Source organism: Aquarana catesbeiana, linkage group LG08 (genome assembly GCF_042186555.1).
Source record: "Aquarana catesbeiana isolate 2022-GZ linkage group LG08, ASM4218655v1, whole genome shotgun sequence".
Taxonomy (NCBI): Eukaryota; Metazoa; Chordata; class Amphibia; order Anura; family Ranidae; genus Aquarana; species Aquarana catesbeiana.
The window spans coordinates 260354096-260379090 of record NC_133331.1 but is presented as its reverse complement, the minus strand read 5'-3'; the positions used below and the strand labels follow the sequence as shown (position 1 = coordinate 260379090).

Genomic DNA, 24995 nt, shown 5'->3' with positions numbered 1-24995 from the left:
TGTGTAGAAAAAAGTGCAGAGCTAAAATATATGAAGAAAAATTGTTGGGCACAACTTACAAAAAGTGCAAATTAGTGACCATATAATGTGAACAGTGTTACCAGAAAATCACATATAAAACAAGAAAATGCTAAATACTGCATAAATCGCATATAAAATCGCATATACAAGTGAATGCTAATTACTGCCAAAACTGCCCTGGTTGAAGCTATAGCAGCGCTTCTCTGCTTTGCCAGCAGCCTATTTAGAATGTCAGCGCAGACGTGTGGGTATACCCCTGATGATGTCAGATGTTGACGAAACGATCGTCTGGTAATCACGCCCACACGCTCTGCGCATGTGCGATTGCTTTTTAAACGTCTGTATACAGGACTTTTTTACTTGTTAGCAACCCTTTGTTTTAAACCTGTTTTTATGCTAATTGGAGACTCATGGAAGCTCCCAAACAGCATTGCATTATTTACTCCAATAAATCTTCTTGATGAGACAATATCACACTATTTGGAGTATTATATCATTTTTGCAAGATTTGCACAATCTTTTTAACAATTGGGATACTTACCGTGATTGAGAGACCGTCTGGGACACAGAGGTTATTGACAAGAGAAGCCCAGGAGATCTGGAGTTCATTTCTGGGGATCTGCGATCCAATTCGCGCTCTTTGACCTCCCTGAGTAAGGCCCCATTCACACTAGCGCGTTTTTTGATGCATTTTGCATTTTGCAGAAATGCACGGGAATTTTTTAACATGGGTTCCTATGGAACATGTTCACATCAATGCTTTTTTGTATCTCTGCGTTTTTGGAAAGGGTCGGGGACTTTTTTTCATGCAAAAAGCAGCGTTTTGCATGTAATGGTTTTCAATGGACAAGCATCAAAAACGCAAGTGCACCGTTTTTGCAGCGTTTTTGGTGCGTTTTTGCCGTTTTTTTTTTTTTTTTTTATTTTTTTTTAAGACTGTAAAAAAAAATGAAAAAAAAAAAAAAACCGCAAAACGCAAATCGCGGCAAAAACGCGGCTCAAAAACGTGGCAAGCATGAAAAAAAAACCTCCAAAAACGCTCAAAAGCAACATGCATAGGTGTGAATCGAGCCTTAGTGGGGTGGCTGGCGGTCCGGTAAGCCTTCCTTTTACTAGAGGTGACGGGTATCACGAGGTCAAGTAATCACACCAAGTCACATATTCATATGAAGATTTTTTAGTCACTTTTATGGACTTTTTTTTTTAATATTAACGATATTTTTTTCACCATATTTCACTATATTTTTTGCACTTTATTGTAGCACTTTCCATATATATATATATATATATATATATATATATATATATATGATTTTTTGGTCTTGTATATTCCTCAGTTTTGCTTGATTTATGCAAGTTTTATTTATTGTCATTTTCTTGTTGTATATGCGATTTTATATGCAATTTATGCAAGTTTTTGGCAGTATTTAGCATTTTCTTGTTTTATATGCGATTTATGGTAACACTGTTCACATTATATGGTCACTAATTTGCACTTTTTGTAAGTTGTGCCCAACAACTTTTCTTCATATATTTTAGCGCTGCACTTTTTTCTACACATTTATTTTATACCTTATATCTGGATTATAGTGTTCAGCTGCTGCATGCTGTTTTTTACCAAGCGCGGATATTACCTTCTATATATATATATTTTTTAATATATATATTTTAAGAATATTTAGAAATAAAAACTGTATATAGCAAGGACAGCTGAGGGAGGTCTTCTAAGGGAAGTTGTCCTTGCAATATACAGTTTTGTAGGGCAAAGGTTCATCTTTCCTGGCACCAACGTTTTTCACCTTTTTTTTTTTTTTAGAAGTTTTGCACATATAGCTTCTTCTGGAGGACAAGGAGAGGAAATTTCTATAACATCATATTAAAATCAAAATTGGAGTCAATATATATGTACTGTATATTTACATAAAGGTTTCTTGTACAAGTTATTGCAAAACTAACATTATTATCCCTTTCTGCCCACCCAAACCGCTGACCATAGAGATAGATCAGGGTGTGTCCCGTGCCTCCCACACACACACAGGTGGGAAAGATAAGGCTCTCTGAGATACGTGTGAACCACAATCAGCATGCATGTGGTTTTCAAATCCTAATGTGATGAGATTGAACATATTCTTTATCTATTTCCACACAATAGTACATATTTATTACTAACAAAAATCAGATATTACCCAGTATATCCTATTACTACCATTTTCTTTTGGTGCTGCTGTATGTAAGTAAAGCAATAATGTGACAATAAAGTAAATGATTAGACATGCAATTTATGTGATGCCAGTCAGAATATGGTTTCACTGATGCTGTCCCTGAAAATCTCTACTTCCATGTACAGCTTTAAGGCATCCCCAAGCCTGGTATTTAAAGCAATTGCATATTGATTATGTTGCCCTTCGAGGCCCTTAAAATGGCCCCTCTACATTAACCGCTTTTGGACCGCCCACCGCATATTCACAGCGGCAGGGCGGTTCTCCTGTGTGAAATTATGTACAGGTACATGATATTGTGCAGTGGGTCTGGGGCGCGCGTGTGCGGCGCCGGCGACCCGCTCCCGCTGTGATTGGACACGTGCGATCGTTCACAGGAGAGGCAGAATGGTGGTCTGCCTATGTAAACAAGGCAGACCGCCATTCTGTGAGGGAGGAAGATGGAGCTCTTGTGTTTCTGCTAAGCAGAAACATAAATCTCTGTGTTCCTCCAGTCACAGTTAGGTTACTTTCACACTGAGGCGGGCGGGCGCTGGTGGTAAAGTGGCGCTATATTTAGCGCCGCTTTACAATCGTTTTAGAGGTAGTATTCAGCTACTAGCGGGGTAGTTTTAACCCCCACTAGCGGCTGAAAAAGGGTTAAAACCGCCGCTGCATCGGCGCTTTGCCAACAGGTTTGCAGTGCTGCCTCATTGTTTTCAATGGGAAGGAGCGCTTTAGGAGCAGTAAATACACCGCTCCTATAGCGCTGCAAAGATGCTGCTAGCAGGACTTTTTTGACCTTCCTGCAAACGCACCGCTCCAGTGCGAAAGACTTGGGGCTTTCACATTTTTAGTGAATTGAGCGGCTCTTTCAGGGCGCTTTTTAGCACTTTAGGGCCTGCAAAGAGCCTCAGTGTGAAAGCAGCCTAAGTAAGCACTCCCTAGGAGCACACTTAACACTTCAATCGCCCCTGATGTTAACCCCTTCCCTGCCAGTGTCATTAGTACAGTTACAGCGCATATTATTTAATACTGATTTTAGTGTCGCTGGTCCCCAAAAAGTGTCAGTTAGGTGTCCGATTTGTCCGCCACAATGTTGCAGTCCGGCTAAAAAACACTGATCGCTGCCATTACTAGTAAAAAATAAATAAAAATACCATAAAAATATCTCCTGGTTTGTAGAGGCTATAACTTAACCAATCAATATATGCTTATTGGGATTTTTCTTTACCAAAAATATGTAGCAGAATACATATTGGCCTAAACTGATGAAGAAATTAGATTGTTTACTGGACATGTTTTATAGCATAAAGTAAAAAATATTGTTTGTTTTTTTTCCAAATTATCAGTCTTTTTTTGTTTATAACGCAAACAATAAAAACCGCAGAGGTGATCAAACACCACCAAAAGATAACTCTATTTGTGGGGGGAAAAAAAAAAATCAATCTTATTTGGGTACAGCGTCGCACGACTGAGCAATTGTCAGTTAAAGTAATGCAGGGCTGTATCACAAAAAATGGCCTGGTCATGAAGGGGGGTAAACCTTCCGGGAATGAAGTGGTGTGTGTATATATATATATATATATATATATATATATAATATAATTTATTTCTTTTTTTATGGTACATGCCCTTTCCACTTTAGTCCCTGCCCCACATACCTTTTTTGGCAACTCCTTTAATTTTTGGCTTCAATTATCAACTGTGACCAAACAAGGGAGAGCCAAAATCAAGTACCACATCTCTGTATCATAGCGGAAACTAAACAGAATGGGACTTTTAAGGTGCTATTATTCAAATTCAACTGGATAACATAAAATAGAATGTTTATTACAAAATTCTTTTACAAACAGCAAGTTAAAATTGGTGAAAATTGACACTAGTGTTACAATACACTAATGGTGGCCATACACTATACGAAAAATCGGCCGAACACATTTTCGACCGTGTCCGCAAACGATCGTGCCATCATGTAATGACCGATAAATCATTCAGTGGACATAAATATTTTTTTGTTAGTTTTTTTACATATACCTAGTGCAGACGGTTCGGACGGGAAACACATTAACCTTGCAATTTATTGTACGTTCGGCAGAAATTTTCCAAACTTGCCATTCGTTTTTTTTTTCCCACAAAAACGTCACAAACTATTATCGATTTGAGCCCATTAACTTGCCGAAAAACGAACAAAGTGTCTATATGAACGATTTTTCGCATAGTGTTTAACCAGCATTGGACTTAGACAGAGGCTTCAGAAAATGGGCATTAATGAAAACGAACAATCGGCTCCCCTTTGATTTCAATGGAGTTTGGATTTCAGATCCGAATTGCAATATTATTTGCTGAATGTTCACCAAACTAAACCAGAGAATGTTCAGCTCAACACTACTGACAACCAATGTAAGGAGCAGTCTTTCCATTGATCATCAGTGTATGGAGTTCCTTCTCCCATTACCAATATCAGGAGACCTTTCTACACTGACCACCACCATAAGGTAGGATTTCACTGACCACCAATTTAAGAGGCATTAGGGTTTATTTACTAAAGGCAAATCCACTTTGCACTACAAGTGTACTTGGAAGTGCAGTCGCTGTAGATCCGAGGGGACATGGAAGGAAAATTAAAAAAATAACTTTTGCTTGTACATGATCGGATGATAAAATCTGCAGAGCTTCCCCTCATTTCAGCTCTTCCCCTCAGATTAACAGCGACTGCACTTCCAAGTGTACTTTCAAGTGCACTTGTAGTGCAGAGTGGATTTGCCTTTAGTAAATCAGCCCCATTGCATCACTCACCAGCAATGTAAAGGGGCATTCCACATTCAACTGTCTACGTTATAATATCACTAAATAATAACATAATTTATTTCATTTTATTAGGATTTCTTTAGCAAGGCAGTAGTCATCTTGGAGGTGTGTTTGGGGTCATTATCATGTTGGAATACTGCCCTGCGGCCCAGTCTCCAAAGGGAGGGGATCATGCTCTGCTTCAGTATATCACAGTACATATTGGCATTCATGGTTCCCTCAATGAACTGTAGCTCCCCAGTCCCAGCAGCACTCATGCAGCCCAGACCATGACACTCCCACCACCATGCTTGACTGTAGGAAAGACACATTTGTCTTTGTACTCCTTATCTGGTTGCCGCCACACACGCTTGACACCATCTGAACCAAATAAGTTTATCTTGGTCTCATGAGACCACAGGACATGGTTCCAGTAATCCATGTCCTTAGTCTGCTTGTCTTCAGCAAACTGTTTGCGGGCTTTCTTGTACATCATCTTTAGAAGAGGCTTCCTTCTGGGATGACAGCCATGCAGACCAATTTGATGCAGTGTGCGACGTATGGTCTGAGAACTGACAGGCTGACTCCCCACCCCTTCAACCTCTGCAGCAATGCTGGCAGCACTCATGAGTCTATTTCCCAAAGACAACCTCTGGATATAACGCTGAGCACATGCACCCAACTTCTTTGGTTGACCATGGCAAGGCTTGTTCTGAGAGGAACCTGTCCTGTGAAACAGCTGTATGGTCTTGGCCACCGTGCTGCAGCTCAGTTTCAGGGTCTTGGCAATCTTCTTATAGCCTAGGCCATCTTTAAGTAGAGCAACAATTCTTTTTTTCAGCTCCTCAGAGAGTTCTTTGCCATGAGGTGCCATGTTGAACTTCCACTGACCATTATGAGAGAGTGAGAGTGATAACACCAAATGTAACACACCTGCTCCCCATTCACACCTGAGATCATTCAAAAATAAAGTCCCCAAAAGATAAAAGAAATTGTCAGATGGTTTAACTCACCAACATCTACCAAAACTGGAAATATTTGTTTTGTGTGAATTGACCCCTTAATATATCAATATATTATCGAACTATTGACGAGAACCCACACTAGCACATACAATTCTCTGGTGGGATTTAAAGCAGTGCTAGGTACCATGCCAGAACATCTCTACAATGGAAGAACACAACAGTCACTGATACAAGGCTGACAGTTGTAATTGTGTAATTGATAAACTGTTTTGGGAGATTAACAGAACACCTTGCATAATTCATTGCACTTTTTATACTATTGTATAATCGTGGTTAATAATAAACCACAGCTTCTGAAAATGTATGTATATAAAAGGAGCACAGAGGTGTCCAAGAGATGAAGAAGCATTTGGATGCAGAAAGAGCCCATTGACCCATCATTGACAAAAAGGTAAACACAATTTCTAAAGAACAAAGGAGGAAAGAAAAAAAAAATATGAGGTGATCCCTAAAGTGATGACTTTTCTCATTAAATACTGGTCTCTGGGGTTAACCGAGCATTTCCTTTTTTCCCCTGCTGTGAAAAATATAGTAAATACTTTGACATAACCAGACTTTTTTTGCTTGTACAGACATGTATCATCTACTTCTGCTCCTTTTGTTGGGAACCATCTATGCCCAGGAACCAGGTGAGCTGACAATCTAATATATCCGTATTAGAATTTTGAGGGTAAAAAGGAAACACAATGTTCATTTTCAGTGAGAAAATGTTTATTGCTTAACCACTTGAGCTCCGGAAGGTTTACCCCCCTTCATGACCAGGCCATTTTTTTGTGATACGACACTGTGTTACTTAAACTGGCTGTGCGACGCTTTACCCAATTAAAATTTGTATCCTTTTTTTCCCACAAATAGTTTTCTTTTGGTGGTATTTGATCACCTCTGTGATTTTAATTTTTTGCGCTATAAACAAAAAAAAAAAAACAATATTTCTTACTTTCTGCTATAAAACACATCCAAAAAAACAATGTAAAAAATCTATTTTTTTTTTCATCAATTTAGGCCAATATGTATTCTGCTACATAAGCGTTTATTCCCAATAAGCGTTTATTGATTGGTTTGCACAAAAGTTGTAGCGTCTACAAACTATGGGATAGATTTATGGAATTTTTATTTATTTTTTACTAGTAATGGCGGTGATCAGTGACTTTTAGCAGGACTGCGACATTGCGGCGGGCCAATTGGACACTAAGTGACCCTTTTTTTGAGGACCAGTTATACCAATGCACTGATCAGTGCTAAACATATGCATTGTCACTGTACTAATGACACTGGCAGGGTAGGGGTTAACATCAGGGGCTATCAAAGGGTTAAATGTGTTCCTAATAAGTGCTTTCTAACTATGGGGGGTGTGCCTTTACTGTGTGAAGGCAGAGATCAGTGTTCCTACTTAGCAGAAACACAGGATCTCTACCCCCCTACTAACAGAACAGCGATCTGCCTTGTTTACATTGGCAGAACACAGTTCTGTGTCTCTCAGAAATGATAGGTGGGTCCCAGCAGACATCAGGTCTGCCGGACCCGCTGATTGGCTCCCGCTGTGTCCAATCACAGCGGGAGTGGGTCACCGGCGGGGAGCGCATGCCCCAGACCTGGAAGTGCAGAATCACATACAGGTACGTGATTCTGCACAGAGAAGCCAACTTGCCGAGGTATATATACAGCATACGGTCGGCAAACAGTTAATGACCGTTTAAGCATCCAGCATACAATAAAGTTAATTAATGTATTTTTCTTTTTTTTTTTTTTATATAAGTGGGAGGGTTAGAATTTCTCAGGTTGGGAAAACCTGAGATGATATTTAGAGCAATAATGTGACCTGTCATCCCAGTGATTGGGCTGCCTTGAAGCTGAAGTTTATATTAATATATTATATAATTTTTGCTAGAAAATAATCAGAAATAAAATATTTTTGTCTGTGTTCCTTTGGGAAATGTCCCCTCACTTCCATCCTGTCTATTAGATTTCCCCTACAACATGACAACATTTTAAGAAGCCTTGGATAGCAGTAAAAACTTGACAGTGGTTCTAGTCCTAGTCCAAACATTTTGGCTAGACATACAATTTAATACAGTACACCTTAGTATTTGGAAATGTATTGTGTTAAGCTACAGAGTGCAAAGTTTTGGAGGGTGCTTGGTACAGGGTGCACGGTTCAGTAGGGTGCTAGGTATGGGATGCAGAGTTTAACAGGGTGCTAGGTACCAGGTGCAGGGTGCTAGGTAAAAAGTGCAGGGTTCTGGAGGGGGCTATGTACAAGGTACAGAGTTCTGGAGGGTGCTAGGTACAGGGTGCAGGGTTCTGGGGGGTGCTAGGTACAGGGAGCAGGGTTCAGGAGGGTACAGGGTGCAGGGATCAGTAGGGTGCTAGGTATGGGATGCAGAGTTTAACAGGGCGCTAGGTACCGGGTGCAGGGTTCAGCAGGGTGTTAGGTACAGGGTTCTGGAAGGTGCTAGGTACAGGGTGCAGAAATTAGGTGGGTGCTAGGTACAGGGTGCAGAGATCAGGTGGGTGCTAGGTACAGGGTGCAGAGATCAGGAGGGTGCTAGGTACAGGGTGCATAGTAGCATATTTGCAGTTTCTGAGAGTTACATAGTTAGTCAGGTTGAAGAAAGACACAAGTCCATCTAGTTAAAAAAAACAAAAAACATACAATCCCATATACACAATCCTATACCCACAGTTGATCCAGAGGAAGGCAAAACAACGTCCTCTATTCAAACACGAATGCTGTCTCTGACCATCTCCTGTAGCAATACGCTAGCCATATACCTCAGTATGCCTGCAGTTTATGACAGTTTTCTGTAAGATTACAAACACTGAATATATATGTGTGGCCATTTGTTGATGTCAAGGGCTGCACAGGGGGCCCTATATATCTAGTAAATTTACTAGCACTATATTATGCCATTGACTTCATTTTTAACTTTAAACATCATGATTTGGTAAATATATTTCATGTTTAAAAAGTACACACTTAAAAGTATTTGTCTAAATGGGGGTTAGCTCGGGGTGTAGCTCTGGTCTTGCCTGCAGCAATGAAAATTCAAACCTACTTGTAAACCATTTTAATGTTCTAAATGTATTTTTTTCTTAAGATGATTGCTCTCAAGATGACTCGATGTCTCAAGATGAAATAGAGAATCCAAATGGCCAAGAGAATTACTGTGACATGCCTGATACCCTGGAGACAACCCATTTAAATGACTGCCAGTTGGGGAAATGCCACAATGCCTCTATAGAAATAAATAAAAGATTTGGTGATGTTTGTCCAGACAAAAGTACTTGCTACTATCAAGCTTTCAACTGCCTCACAACCTTTTCGTGGGCTCAGGTTAGTGAAAATCTTACAGAAGTTTTTTCCTTCAATTTTTATTAGACACAGAACAATATGAAATAGATAGGTGGGAGGATGAGGTGGCATACAAGAGGGCACAGAGGATGGGTGGCAGCACAAAAATAGAAACCAATCTGCAACATTTTACAACCCAGACTAAAAGTCACTTTTGTGACTATAAGATCATTTCAGGATAAGCAAAGACAGTAAATTGATGGTTAACCAAAAGGTGATTTTAGTTATGGAGGAAATCTACTAGGTTTAGTTAGGCCCTGGCTTCTCATATGTCCTTTCTACAAGTTTTTAAAGATCATGCTTGATAAAGTTTTGTGATATTATGGCTAAAATAGGTCCCCACCTAATATTTCCACCTTATTGTCTCTTCTCATTAGTGACCATGGTTCTTAATCATTGTTCATCCCACAGTAGGTTGCAAAGCAGTTTTGTGGCTGGTTGCTATACATGGAGGGGATAGTAGAAGGTACACAAACATAACTAAATTTATTATCAGAGAGCTGATTTAAAAAACAAACTTCAAATTGGAATTGATCTATAAACAAGACTTTATGAATAGTGATGGGTGAATCTGCCTGGGTTCAATTTGCGAAAGTTTCACCAAATCATGCTAGAAATTCAGCAAACCTGAACTAAGAGGTAATTCCTTTTGAAAGGCAAATATTGTTAAATTCTGCCCATTTTTAAGACTAATAATGTCTGTGAAAAAAGGCATAGGAAGCTTAACACTGCCATGGGGGACATGTACCAATGTATTTTTTTAAATGCTATATGGAAGGGAGAATGTCTTTTCATTCGACTTTGACAGCAATATTGAGAATTCACAAAACCTAACTGTACGTGGAGTCAATTGACAACGTATACTGACATATTTTGTTGTGAATTTTACTTTAAAATGAGCTTCACTTTCATACAACAGAACCCATTCTGATTTATTCCAGTTTTTAAAAAAAGCTTTTTTCAGATAACTTTAGCAGTTACCTATGCTTTTTCTTCAAATGGCAATATACCAACTTTGACCAGCAAATAGAAATTGGCCGTAATTTGCTGTGGCTGTCCATTTTTCTGCAAATGCAAAGCTGTCCTTTATCTGTCCTGTATCAATTACTATCAAGGATTTATTAAGAGTTAGGAGACTGCAGATATATAGCAGGATAAAATTGTCCAGCAGCAGGAAAATTATGAATAGCAACACCAGGCCCAGATTTATTAAAGATAAAAAATACAAGCTGCAGTTTTACTATAAGAATAAGGATATTGTGAGGATATAGCAGTGTAAAAATGGTCAGCAGCAGGGCAGGTTTATTTAGGAATCATAGGCTTAACTGGAGTATGCCTACATTTTGTATTACCTATGGGAACAGGGGGGGGGGTGCATGTTAAATGTGAGCCATATAATGTAAGGTATTTTAGGTCTTTCTGTTCTTCCACAGATTTTTTTTCCTTTCAAACTATTGTAGTGCTAACCACTGCAAAGGCCACTGAGTTTTGTCCCATGTTCTTTCCCACTAGTGTGATGGCAGCCAGGCACACCATGACATTCACTCTTCAAGCTCAAAGAACAGTCTAAGGGTTGCTTTTTCTGTATTTATTGCTCAATAACTTGGATAAGGCATAGAGCTGTGGGATACTCCAGAACGCTGAACAGTAATAATAGGACAATCTTCACTTCTGCAGCTACTTCTTAGGACAGTCCCTTTAAAAACAGCTCAGGGAATGGACAGCACTAGAATACCATAAGCAATGTTCAAGGCCAGCCAAGCCTTAGTATTAGTGCACCAGGGGTTAACAGCAACAACAGTCACCCAGATCCTGCTCTCAGGTCTGTATTCCTTAGGTACTGGGATGCCTACCTGCTGTGTTAGGTAGACATTTCCTTAGTGGACTCTCCAGACCAAATCCTAGGTGCAAATCCCCCTTTTTTAGCTTCAGATGTTCTTCGTAAATAGGCCCCTCCTGCTCTCACAAGTCCTTAGGTACTGGGATGCCTACCTGCTGTGTTAGGTAGACATTTCCTTAGCGGACTCTCCAGACCAAATCCTGAAGCTAAAAAAAGGGGGATTTGCACCTAGATGTTCTTAGTAAATAGGCCCCTCAGCTTTTGCATAGCTGGGACCTCAATGAACTCTTGGTAAATGTCAGCTGGGCTGCCTGAGGGGGCAGTATCCCTCCAGGCTGGGAACTTCTCCTGGACAAGACCCAGCCTTCCCCAGATTATTTATGTGCTTTGCAGCCACCTATTGGTCACGCCTCTCCAGGGATTGGCTGAGACCCCAAACATATTCAGGTTACTCCTTTGATCTGCTCCACTGCTATGTTCTGGAACTCTCCAGAAGGCAGAGAGGGGCAAACAAGCCTGCAGCCTATGGGACTTTATCAGTTCACTGATTACAGAGGAGTTCAAAAAGAACAAAACTTAACTGACAGCATAGCACCTAATTAGGAGCGTACTACATCATACAGAGGTGTGCTGCAAACAAAAAATAGCTTAAAGAACAGATGGTCAGGAAATTCTCTAATCAACTTAACATATAAAAACACACCAAGGAAATACAAACTCTAAAATACCACCCCTGAAACAAAGGCCATTTAAAAAAAAAAAAAAAGCTTTGCACAAAAAAATTGCTATGGGCAGGACAGCAGATAAAAATGACTGTTAACCTCCAATCATCTACAAGATAACGCGAAAGACAAAAAAGGCAGGAATGGGTTAATTGCTGTAGGAACTAGCACTCTGAATCAAAGAACAATTTCCCAGCTGACCCTAATCTCTCCCTATGCAGTTTATTAGCTTTCTCTATGCTTTCCCTGCAGCAGCTTCAAGTTTACTATGGCTGCTCTGTGCCCCCATTTAATAGTGAGGGGGCTGATTTATCCAAAATACCCCTTATTGGCCCTTATAGTTCAAAAGACATTATGGTTAAAAAAAAAAAAAACTCTCCTAAGTGAATCACAAATGCATACAATTCACCTCAAACCCATGGAACATAAACATGAATCTTATCCCCATTTCTGTGCCTTTGTCGGTTTTTGTTTTCGGTCAGTCACAAAATATTCTGTCATAGAATTGCTTTCAATTTCAATGCTTTTTAAAATATTCAGGCGAACTTCAAGTGAATTGTCTAATAAAATACGGGGTTATCAAAAAAGTTCATAGAATAACGGATATATACAGTAATTGAAAGGAATCTGACCCTTTTGCTTCAATATTTTGAGTTATATTCCTCTTAAGAAAGGCCAATGACATTATACTACATTTTCTCACAGTCTTCTAATCAGAATGCATTTGTTAAAGGAATGCTCAAAAGTGTGAAACTCAGTTAAAAGGAAACTTTTACCTTGGTTCTTCAATAGGGATGACCCGAACCTCCCCCGGTTCGGTTCGCACCAGAACCTACGAACGGACCGAAAATTTGCACGAACGTTAGAACCCTATTGAAGTCTATGGGACTTGAATGTTCAAAATCAAAAGTGCTAATTTTAAAGGCTAATTTGCATGGTATTGTCCTAAAAAGGGTTTGGGGACCCGGGTCCTGCCCCAGGGGACATGTATCAATGCAAAAAAAAGGAGCAGTGATTTTAATGATGCTTAAAGTGAAAAAAAAAGTGAAATATTCCTTTAAATATCGTACCTAGGGGTTGTCTATAGTAAAGTGGTGCGTGTTTCCCGTGCTTAGAACAGTCCCTGCACAAAATGACATTTTTAAAGTAAAGTAATAAAAGTCATTTAAAACTGCTTAAGGCTTTAATATAATGTACAGTCTCGGTAATATGGATGAAAATCAGTGAGACAAATGGCATGGGTACCCCCCTCCCAGTCCATTACCAGGCCCTTTGAGTCTTGTATGGATATTAAGGGGAACCCCGCACCCAAATTAAAAAAAAGGAAAGGTGTGGGGCCACCAGGCCCTATATACTCTGAACAGCAGTATACAGGCGGTGCAAACAAGACAGGGACAGTAAGTTTGTTGTTAATTAGAATCTGTTTGTAATTTTGAACTGGTACATTTTTAAAGTGTAGCTCCAGCCAAAAAATCTATTTTTAAGCTTTTTGGAAAACATAGGGAAGGATTATCACCCATGTGACATTTGTTTTGCTGTCTGTGCACCTCTTCAGAAGATTTTACCTCACTTTCTGTCCAAACGACAAATGTTTTTTGACAATTTGGGGTTTTTAGTGAAAAAAGGATTGGTGATAAAGCATCAGTGGATAGGAGACACATTTTTCCCATATTAACTCTTACAGGAGAGAATTTCCCTTCCTAGGGGTAGATTTCATCCCACTTCCTGTTGTCTCCTTCCGTTTGCAAGTAGGAGTCATTTGTAAGTTGGATGTTTGAAAGTAGGGGCCTGCCCTATATACTCTGCAGAAATTGGGGCCTTAGGTGTTGGTGTTGCCACAACACTGTAAGCCTTCACAGTTACTCTTGGTGGGCGCTGGAGCCTGCTCTGCTGTGAAATATTAGATCAAGAATTGTAATTACATGCCCCGTTGAACAGGGTCAGAAAAATTGGGCCTTTGGTGGTGGTGCTGGTGCCACAACACTGTAAGTCCTCACAGTTACTCTTGGTGGGCGCAGAAACAGGCCTTGCTGTGAAATATTAGATCAAGAATTGTAATTACATGTCCCTGTTGAACAGGGGCAGAAAAATTGGGCCTTAGGCACTGGTGCCACAACACTGCAACCCCTCACAGATACTCTAGTTGGAGCGCAGGAATGAGCCCTCCTGCAAAATATTGCATCAAAAATTGTAATTACACGCCCCTGTTAAACAGGGGCTGAAAAATTGGGCCTTAGCCACTGGTGGTGGCGCCCAGAACCAAAAATATTCTTACAAGCTTTCAGCATGATCATTGTGGAGGAAGAGGATAGTCACTCAGCATAAGCATAGGCAGTCTTGAAGGGATCTGACATTTCAAAAAAACGTATTCGGTTACATCAGCATCAGGTGCTTGGTACCTGGTGGTGATCCAAGACTGATTAAATTTTATGAAGGTCAGCCGATCGACCGAGTCGGTGGACAGTCGCACCCTGTGATCAGTTACAAAACCTCCAGCAGCACTGAATGTGTGTTCTGAAAGAACGCTGGATGGAGGACAGGCCAGTAGCTCAATTGCATACTGCGCAAGCTCTGGCCAGTGATCCATCCTCAAGACCCAGTAACCCAGAGGATTTTCAGTGGGAAAGGTGTCCAAGTCAGATCTTGCCCCTAGGTATTCCTGCACCATGTAAAACCAACGCTGGCGATGGTTGCTGGAACCAATCATACCTTGGGGCTGCAGACTAAAAAACGCATCGGTCAGACAGCCACCTTCTCCACCGCTCCTTCTTTGACTGACCGAAGCCTCAGCAACACGTTGTCCAGGAACAGGAGTTTGTAACCTTCCAGTCTCTGGGAACGCGTTGCACAGACCTTTCTGCAAGGCCTTCCGAAGATGTTTCATCCTCGGATCCCTCTGCGACTGCAAGATAAGGTCCGCAACCTTACCCTTGTAACGTGGATCAAGGAGGGTTGCCAGCCAGTATTGATCCCTCTCCTTGATACCACGAATAGGAGGATCCTTCCGCAGGCTTTGCAGGATCAGGGAGGCCATGTAGTGTAGGTTTGCTGAGGCATTCGATCCGGAGTCCTCTGGGTCACTAAGGACGACATGATCCGCAGCCACCTCCTCCCAGCCACATACAAGTCCATGGGTTTCTTGGGACTGTAAATGATCCCTTAAAGACTGCTGCTGATGCTGAGTGCTAAGCTCCACCTCCGTGCTGACACAATCCTCCTCTTCCTCCTCCTCGTCCTCTTCCTGTGTGATCAGCGGGCACGCAGGAACACCTGTCTGGATAAAGGGGGCCTTGAGAGCTAAGGAAGTCCTCCTCTTCCTGCCTCTGTTCTGCCTCAAATGCCCTATCCATACCCAGTCCTCTGGGTCACTAAGGACGACATGGTCCGCAGCCACCTCCTCCCAGCCACGTACAAGTCCATGTGTTTCTTGGGACTGATCCCTTAAAGACTGCTGCTGATGCTGAGTGCCAGGCTCCACCTCCATACCTCCTCCTCTTCCTGCCTCTGTTCTGCCTCAAGTGCCCTGTCCATTATTCCACGCAGCGTGTGCTCCAACAGGTGCACAAGGGGGACAGTGTCACTGATGCATGCACTGTCACTGCTCACCATCCTCGTGGCCTCCTCAAATGGTGACAGGACAGTGCATGCATCCCTGATCATGGCCCACTGGTGTGGGGAAAAAACCCCGACCCTGTCCTGGTGCCATAGTCACACAGGTACTCATTGGCATGGCCAACGTTGAGTTCCACCTGGTGGGCATGTCACAGATTAGGCGGTTCTTGGGCAGGTTAAATTCCTCTTGGAGTTCTGCCAGCCGAGCACTGGCATTATATGACCTGCGGAAATGCACACAGACTTCCCTGGCCTGCCTCAGGACATCCTGTAAGCCCGGGTACCTTCCCAAGAACCGCTGCACCACCAAGTTAAGGATATGAGCCAAACAGGGCACATGGGTCAGTTGTCCCTGTCGGAGGGCAGAGAGGAGGTTGGTGCCATTGTTGCAAACCACCATTCCTGCCTTAAGCTGGCGTGGCGTCAACCACCTCTGAGCCTGCCCCTGCAGAGCTGACAGAATCTCTGCCCCAGTGTGGCTCCTGTCCCCCAAGCACACCAGCGCAAGCACCGCATGGCATCTTTTGGCCTGCGTGCTTGCGTAGCCCCTTGAACGCCTACGGAGCACCGCTGGTTCTGAAGTCAAATCAGCACAGGAATAGGCCATGGAGGAAGAAGAAGAGGAGGGGGTGGAGGAAAGAGGTGTGGCAGAATCACCACTAGTAGTATTTTGGAGGCGTGGTGGCAGAACAACCTCCAACACTACTGCACCCTGTCCTGCATCCTTCCCAGTCCCCCAGTGCGCGGTGAAAGATAGGTAACGTCCCTGTCCATGCCTGCTTGACCATGAGTCAGCGGTAATATGTACCTTACCGCTGACCGCCCTGTCCAGCGAGGCATTGACATTGCCTTCCACATGCCGGTAGAGAGCCGAAATCGCCTTCCGTGAGAAAAAGTGGTGTTTGGGTACCTGCCACTGAGGAACCGCACATTCCACAAACTCACGGAAGGGGACAGAGTCTACCAACTGAAAAGGCAGCAGTTGAAGTGCTAGCAATTTAGCCAAGCTAGCATTCAACCGCTGGGCATGTGGATGGCTGGAAGCGAACTTCTTTCAGCGGTGCAGCAGCTGGGGCAGGAAAATTTGCCTAGTACAATCTGACGTTGGTGTACCGAAAACAGATTGCCCACAAGTACTTGGCTGTGACACACCTAATTCTACACCTTCATTCCTCTCAGTGCAGGTCTCAGAGAGGACTGAAGGTATAATGGGGTTGGAGATCTCAGCTGATGAGTAGCAAGGAGAGGTCCTCTTTGTTCTTTGGTGTGGGTCTTTTAGATACGCTTGCCAACTAACTGCATGGCAGGTCAACATATGTCTGGTCAAGCATGTGGTGCCCAAGCGGGAGATGTTTTGGCCACGCGAGATACGCTTGAGACATATGTTGCAAATAGCAGCGATGCGATCTGATGCACTCGTCTCAAAAAAGGCCCACTGCAAAGATCTTTTGGAATAACGCGCAGAGACAGCAGCGCCCTGCACATGCGGAGCTTTGGGGTGTGATGCAGTCAGTGTGCTGCCCTTAGGCTGGCCCCTGGAGGGCATCCTGCCTCGTTGGTGATGTGCCTCCTCCTTTCTCCTATCAGGCACCCACGTTGAGTCAGTGACCTCATCATCCCCTCCCTCCTCTTCACTGGAGCAAACCTGGCAGTATGCTGCAGCTGGGGGAGCATGACTGCCAGATTGCTATCCTTCTTGGGCATCCCCTCTGTCCGTGCTCACGTTACTGCCTTCATCTAGCTCAGTATCATCATCAGAGCCTTCTAAACGTTGGGCATCCTCCTGGAGCATGTACCCAACACTGTGGTCAAACAGTTCGGGGGACTCCTCAGGAGGACATGGTGGGGCTAGGGAAGGAGTGACTGATGCCATTGAGCCGAGGGAAGAGGCCGCGTTGGCAGCTGCTTTGCCAGACAAAGTACCCTGAGCCTGGGTGAGAGAGGATGAGGAGGATGAGGATGGCTTGGCCATCCACTCTACCAAGTCTTCCGCATGTTGCGGCTCAACACGGCCAGCTGCTGAAAAAAGGACAAGCGTGTCCCACGGCCATGTGCTGATGAGGATGCACCGTCTCCACGACCAGCACTGTTGCCTCTAGACACAGAGCCTGCTTGTCCTCTTTTATTGGCTTGTGAATGTCTGCCTCTCCTTGTTGGCCTTCCAGACATACTAATGGCCTGCAGTGAATTGTAGCTGCACAAAGCAGGGATGTATATATATACTGATACTGCAGCTAGCAGAATCAGCTGCCTGCCTGTAGTATTATTAGTAAGAGAACACCAGCAATTGTCTTCAGGTAGCTTTAGGTGCACACTTTGCAAAAGACGCAGTACACTAACTGTAAATACTGTAACTGCTTGCCTGTGATATTAATAGGAGCAGAACAACAGCAATTGTCTTCAGGTAGCTTTAGGTGCACACTGTGCAGAGGATGCACTACACTAACTGTAAATACTGTAGCTGCCTGCCTGTGGTATTAATAGGATCAGAAGAACACCACTAAATTTCTTCAGGTAGCTTTAGGTGCACACTGTGCAGGGGGCGCACTCCACTAAATTGTAAATACTGCAGCTGCCTGCGGTACTGTACTAATAGGATCAGAAGAACACCACTAATTTTCTTCAGGTAGCTTTAGGTGCACATTGTGCAGAGGACGCACTACACTAACTTGTAAATACTGCAGCTGCCTGCGGTACTGTACTAATAGGATCAGAAGAACACCACTAATTTTCTTCAGGTAGTTTTAGGTGCACACTGTGCAGAGGATGCACTACACTAATTGTAAATACTGTAGCTAATAGGATCAGAAGAACACCAGCAATTTTCTTCAGGTAGCTTTAAATACTGTAAAAACACCTGCCTGCCTGTCAGTAGTAGGAAGAGAATAACAGGAACGGATCTAGCTAAACTGAATACAGTGTGTATGTGTGTATATATATATATATATATATATATATATATATATATATATATATATATATAATGTACAACACCTAGGATGTGTGTATGTATATATATATATATATATATATATATATATATATATATTACACTGTAAGTGCAGCCTAACTGACCCGCCTGCCTACTCTATCTAACTTAAATCAAATGACACTGTCTCTCTATCTCTCTCTCAATGCCGGAACACACTACACAGGACCGCCGTGCAGGTGGCCTTATATAGTGTGGGGCGTGTACTAAACCCCCTGAGCCACAATTGGCCAAAGCCACCCTGGCTTTGGCCAATTACGGCTCTCTGTACAGACGGCGCTGTGATTGGCCAAGCATGCGGGTCATAGTGCATGCTTGGCCAATCATCAGCCAGCAATGCACTGCGATGCCACAGTGAATTATGGGCCTTGATGCGCCACTCGAATTTGGCAAATCTTGGCGTAATTTGCGAATGACCGAACAGGCAATGTTCGATTCGAACACGAAGCTCATCCCTATTCTTCAAGCATGTGCTGACATATTTGTTGTTACTTAGCCCTAAGCATCATGCTAAGGTCATATGTATGGAGGGATTCTATAAACATATTTGTCACCCCTTAGACGTTTGTGGACACCTGACCATCACACATATGTGAGCCCCCTATTTGCAGCTACAACAACCTTCACTTTTCTGAGTAGGCTTTCCACAACATTTAGGGTTTGTCTGTTGGAATTTCTGTCCATTCAGGAAAAGGAATGTTGTGTGGTCAATATTGACATTGGATGAGAAGATCTGGCTCTTCATCAGTGGTCTGATTGTTCACAGAAGCATTTAATAGGGTTGATTTCAAGGTTCTGTACAGCACTCTCAAGTTTCTCTATCCCAACCTGGCCAAACCATGTCATCATGTCTTTATGGAGCTGGCTTTGTGCACAGTCACATTGGAAATGTTGCTACAAAATTGAAAGCACACAATTGCCAACAATGTATGCTGTAGTATTAACAATACTCTTCACTGGAAAGAACTTAATAATTTAAAGGGGTATTTTCATACTTTTTGCAATATTTTAGGTATGATGGTCAGGTGTCCTCAAACCTTTGGTCATATAGAGTATAATTGATTGTTAAAAATGTTGTTTTTTTTTTCTTTTTGGCATAATTGGTTCAGTAATGATGTGTTTACATGAACTGATAATATTCATTATCCTTTTCCACTTCTTCTATAGCACTCCTGCAGGTGCCGCAGAGGGAACCTGAGTTCAGTTTCTAATGGGTGGGCCAATAATCAGATCAGATGTGTTGCCCAGAGAGCATGTTCAAACCGGTATTATGCATGGATTGGTGTGTGGAAACCTGCCAATGTAAGTGACAGTTTACATTATCATACTATATACTATAAGAAATGCTACTCAATCTCTATGTTATGGAGAGGAGGAACAAAAGGAATCAAAAGGCTTTCTAATTAAAACACTTGAAAGGATGTACATTATCCTCTTAAATTCAAAATCCCCAAAAAACAAGAAATTAATTTGGTACTCAAAGGCAACCTACAGGCAGGACACAACATTCAATAATGAATAGGTTTTTAAAAAGGGTTACTTAGCCTTGTGTGCATATAGTATTTTTTGCAAAGAATAATCTTCATCAGTTTCCTGCCTCCTGTATCTTAAAAGGTCTTCTTGTGATTTAAAGGTTTCCTATTAAAGATCTCCTATTAATTTTTCAGAACATAATCGGAACTACACCCTAATCAAAACCACATGACTATTAAATTCGAAATACTGTAGTATTTATTTCATTTTTGCGGTCATTGGCTTCTTCGTAGCAAGTAGGGTTGTAGTAGAACCTTTAAATCATTTTTCTTTTGACATGTTAAGCTAGGTTCTATTACTTTTTTCATTTTCCTAAATATTTGTAAATCTGTCTGATCACACTTTTTTTAAATGGTCAAGGAAAAAGAAATTTTCCACATTTTGTTATGTTACAACCAAAAATGTAAATGTATTTTATTGGGATTTTATGTGATAGACCAACACAAAGTTGCACATAATTGTGAAATGAAAGGAAAATGATATTTATTTGTAAAACATTTTGAAAACCATATATGTGAAAGTGTGGCAATCATTGGTATTCAGCCCCCCTGAGTCAATACCTTGTAGAACCAGGTCTTTTTGGGGATGTCTCTACCAGCTTTGCACAATTATAGAGTGAAATTTTTGCCCATTCTTCTTTGCAAAATAGCTCAAGCTCTGTCAGATTGGATGGAGAACATCTGTGAGCAGATATTTTCAAGTCTTGCCACAGATTCTCAATTGGATTTAGGTCTGGACTTTGACTGGGCCATTCTAACACATGAATATGCATTGATCTAAACCAGGGGTCTTCAAACTGTGGCCCTCCAGGTGTTCAGGAACTACAATTCCCATCATGCCTAGTCATGTCTGTGAATGTCAGAGTTTTACAATGCCTCATGGGATGTGTAGTTCTACAACAGCTGGAGGGCCATAGTTTGAGGATCCCTGATCTAAACCATTCCATTGCAGCTCTGGCTGTATGTTTAGGGTCGTTGTCCAGCTGGAAGGTAAAACTCTTCCCCAGTCTCAAGTCTTTTAAAGACTTTTGTAGACTCCAACAGGTTTTCTTCTAAGATTGCCCTGTGTTTGGGTCCATCCATCTTCCCATCAACTCTAACCAGCTTCCCTGCCCTTGTTGAAGAAAAGCATCCCCACAACATGATGCTGCCACCATCATGTTTCACAGTGGGGATGGTTTGTTCAGGGTGATGTGCAGTGTTAGTTTTCAGCCCATATAGCGTTTTGCTTTTAGGCCAAAAAGTTAAATCTTGGTCTCATCTGACCAGAGCACCTTCTTCCACATGTTTGCTGTGTCCTCCACATGGCTTCTCGCAAACTGCAAATGGGAATTCTTTTGGCTTTCTTTCAACAATGGCTTTCTTCTTACCACTCTTCCATAAAGGCCAGATTTGTGGAGTGCACGAGTAATAGTTGTCCTGTGGACAGATTCTCCCACCTGAGCTGTGGATCTCTGCAGCTCCTACAGAGTTACCATTGGTTGCTTCTCTGATTAATGCTCTCCTTGCCCAGCCTTTCAGTTTAGGTGGACGGCCATGTCTTGGTAGGTTTGCAGTTGTGTCATACTCTTTCCATTTTCGGTTGATGGATTGAACAGTGCTCCGTGAGATGTTCAAAGCATTGGGATATTTTTTATAGCCTAACCCTGCTTTAAACTTCTCCACAACTTTATCCCTGACCTGTCTGGTGTGTTCCTTGGCCTTCATGATTCTGTTTGTTTACTAAGGTTCTCTAACAAACCTCTGAGGGCTTCACAACAGCTGTATTTATACTGAGATTAAATTACACAAAGGTGGACTGGATCTACTAATTAGGTGACTTCTGAAGGCAATTTGATACCTCTAATTAAAATCTAGTGGAACCGAGTAAAGGGGGCTGAATACAAATGCACGCCACACTTTTCACATATTTATTTGTAAAAACATTTGGAAACCATTTATCATTTCCTTCCACTTCCCAATTATGTGCCACTGTGTATTGGTCTATCACATAAAATCCCAATAAAATACATTTACGTTTTTGGTTGTAACATGGAACAATGTGGAAAATGTCAAGGGGTATGAATACTTTTTCAAGGCGCTGTATGTATTTGTACATGTTGATCATATTCCCCCTTAATCTCCTCTTCTCAAGATAGGATACATTCAGTTCCTCTAATCTTTCCTCATAGCTGAGCTCCTCCATGCCTCTTATCAGTTTGGTTGCCCTTCTCTGCACTTTCTCCAGTTCCCAGATATTCTTCTGTGAACTGGTGCCCAAAACTGAACTGCATATTCCAAATGAGGTCTTACTAATAATTTGTACAGGGGAACAATTATATATCTCTCTCTCTGGAGTCCATACCTCTCTTAATACAAGGAAAGATGTTGCTTGCTTTGGAAACACATTCCTATCTTGATCTATTTCTGTGCCTGAGTGTTTGTACAAGGATCAATTAAGCTGGTCATAAACTAGTAGAATTTTGTGTTTTAAGAAAGTTTGTGTGGTTTTCTGCTTATTGAAGCAGCTACTGTACCATGCTCTGTGTTAGGAAAAGTAGGAGGATCTTTTGAGATGAGTTGACTGTTACATTGATTATGGAACCAAAGGGGGATTTATATTAACTATAGCTAATAGTGGAGTTTATCTTTAGGAATAATGTATTTCTTGCTCACTAACAAACATACTGTAAATATCTATTTTTCTTTAATAGTCTTGTGCCTATATAAATGCTGATGGAAGCAGACTGACCTACACCAACTTTGCTTGTGGACAGTTTCGAAGATGCGGAACCTGGTGCGTGGCCATGAATTTGTCAAGTAAGTAACTAAAAACATTAAAGAAATTCAATATTTGTTATTTTATTTTTTCTTCTATGACATCTTTAATGGGACAGTACTCAAAAAACGATTTTCATGTTTCTTAGAATATACTTTATCAATAATATAAAAATAGAATTTTGCATTGAGACAGAAGATGGATTTTAATGTGTTTTTGGTAAATTCCTATCATACTGGAGAGAGTGCGTGTGTGTGGGGGGGCTGGGTTGACTAATGGAATTAGAGAGAAAGTGGAGTTCAGAAACAATTAATGTACAGTACATTTAAAGTACAACCAAAGGCTCCTCTATGGCAGTCTAAACCAGTACCTAATCAATTTACAATGTGAAGCACAAGCCTCATAAAGTAAACCAAAAACATCCTTTTCCCTCTCTTGACTGAGCCAAATCATATGATCATTTTCTCAGACACAGTCTACTGAGTGGTAACTCAGCTCTGAACTCAGGAGCAGTGCAGCATTATTGCCACACCATCATAGGAAAATGCATTAAGCAGACTTATTGGCAGGATCAATATGAATTTGCAGGGGGACTAAGAGACACTTGTAACCACAGTTGCACTTATAAATATTTGCTGCAGCGCTTTTTATTGAAAGGCCATTTTTCTACTTTATATTTACAGTACACCAGACACTGTATAATTGAAAATAAATGGCTTGGACAGCAGGAGGTGGGAGAGTGACCACAAAGACATAATGGGTGGTACAGAAAAAGTGGTCACATTTTACAAATTAAAGCAGCTTATATGGCACAGAAGTAACTAAAATTCCTTGAAAATATTTTGGGCTAGAATTCAATAAAGCTCAATTCTGTCCAAAAATGTATTTTGTAGTTTTAAATAGTAGGGAAGGGGTTTATAACCTTTTTTCAAGAAATACAGTTCACATAATATATATATATATATATATATATATATATATATATATATATATATATATATATATATATATATATATATATATAAATAAAATGTGTGTTGCTTAACAACTTTGTCCTGTTTGGTCTTTCAGATGGTCTATGGTATACTTTCAACTGTTGCACTTCACTACCCTTCGTCTGTACCATCTAAGAGTGGAGGATCTACAAAGTCTTCTGACCTCAATCTCCAAAGTTCCAGATTAAAAATCAGCATGTAGTATATAAAGCAGGGGAAGATGTCGTTGAAAGCAGATAATCAAGACATTTTGCAATAAATAATTCATGCATTTAGAATTGTTTTCTGTGTTTTGTTAAAAGCCACAAATTTAAAAACAACAAGTCATGGTTTTGCTGGTTTATCATAAAAATCTAAGCTTGATAACACATACTGTCTGCCTGGCTTTGACCCCCAGGTTCAACCTTTTATTCCCTACAACACAACTTCTGAGCTACTGCAATATCAGACTACCCTGCATTTTAGTTTGTTGGGTTACTTTAGATCTGATTCTTAGCCATCAAAGAAGAAAGTTTTCAGCATGCAAAAATTAAATTATTTACTAAAATGTATTTCTTGTTCCCCTCTATGTAGAGCCAAGTAGCTAATGGAATTTTAAATAGAAAACCTCCATATACAGAATTCTACACCCACAGTTGATCCAGAGGAAGGAAACATACCCTATAAAGCATGGTACAATTTACTTCAGCAGGGGAAAGATTTTTTTCTGATCCTCCGGGAAGCATTTGGATATTCCCTGGATCAACATTCTCTGGTGTTATTGCCTATAATTATTAATATCCAGGAGGGATATGATGAAGCCTACTTTTACAGTCTCAAGTGAGAAAATCTGTGGCCGCGGGGGAAAATAAAGTTTGCAGGCATTCTTGAAGGCCCTGAATTTACACTGGTCTACATGCTTAGCGGTTGGGCTCTGGAGGAGGCAACAAAAAAGTTAAGGTGAAAGCTGGACATTCCTTATTAGGTGAGTCTATCACAGAGGAAGCACCTGGCAGGTTCTGCTCAGATGACCTTTTTACTGAAAGTAGCATCCTTCACAGCTGAGGGTTGCATTCTGCTAACACAGAGCCTCATGTGGGGAATAACTTCCTTCTGCCTCTGACATGATGGCTGTTCGATACTGTCATATACCTGTTTTGAAAGTGACCTTCCCTTGCAGCT

The 24995-nt window shown here is 41.4% G+C and overlaps 1 protein-coding gene across 1 annotated transcript; it reads left to right on the top strand.

The window, feature by feature from the left end:
* Nucleotides 1–6346: 6346 nt before the first annotated feature.
* On the top strand, nt 6347–24112 carry LOC141105369 (bone marrow proteoglycan-like). The gene is made up of 6 exons (XM_073595236.1): nt 6347–6425; nt 6607–6663; nt 9133–9368; nt 19717–19851; nt 22775–22880; nt 23911–24112. The coding sequence occupies exons 2-6, from the start codon at nt 6609–6611 to the stop codon at nt 23967–23969; spliced, it is 591 nt and encodes a 196-aa protein (XP_073451337.1). The 5' UTR covers nt 6347–6425; nt 6607–6608; the 3' UTR covers nt 23970–24112.
* Nucleotides 24113–24995: the final 883 nt, after the last annotated feature.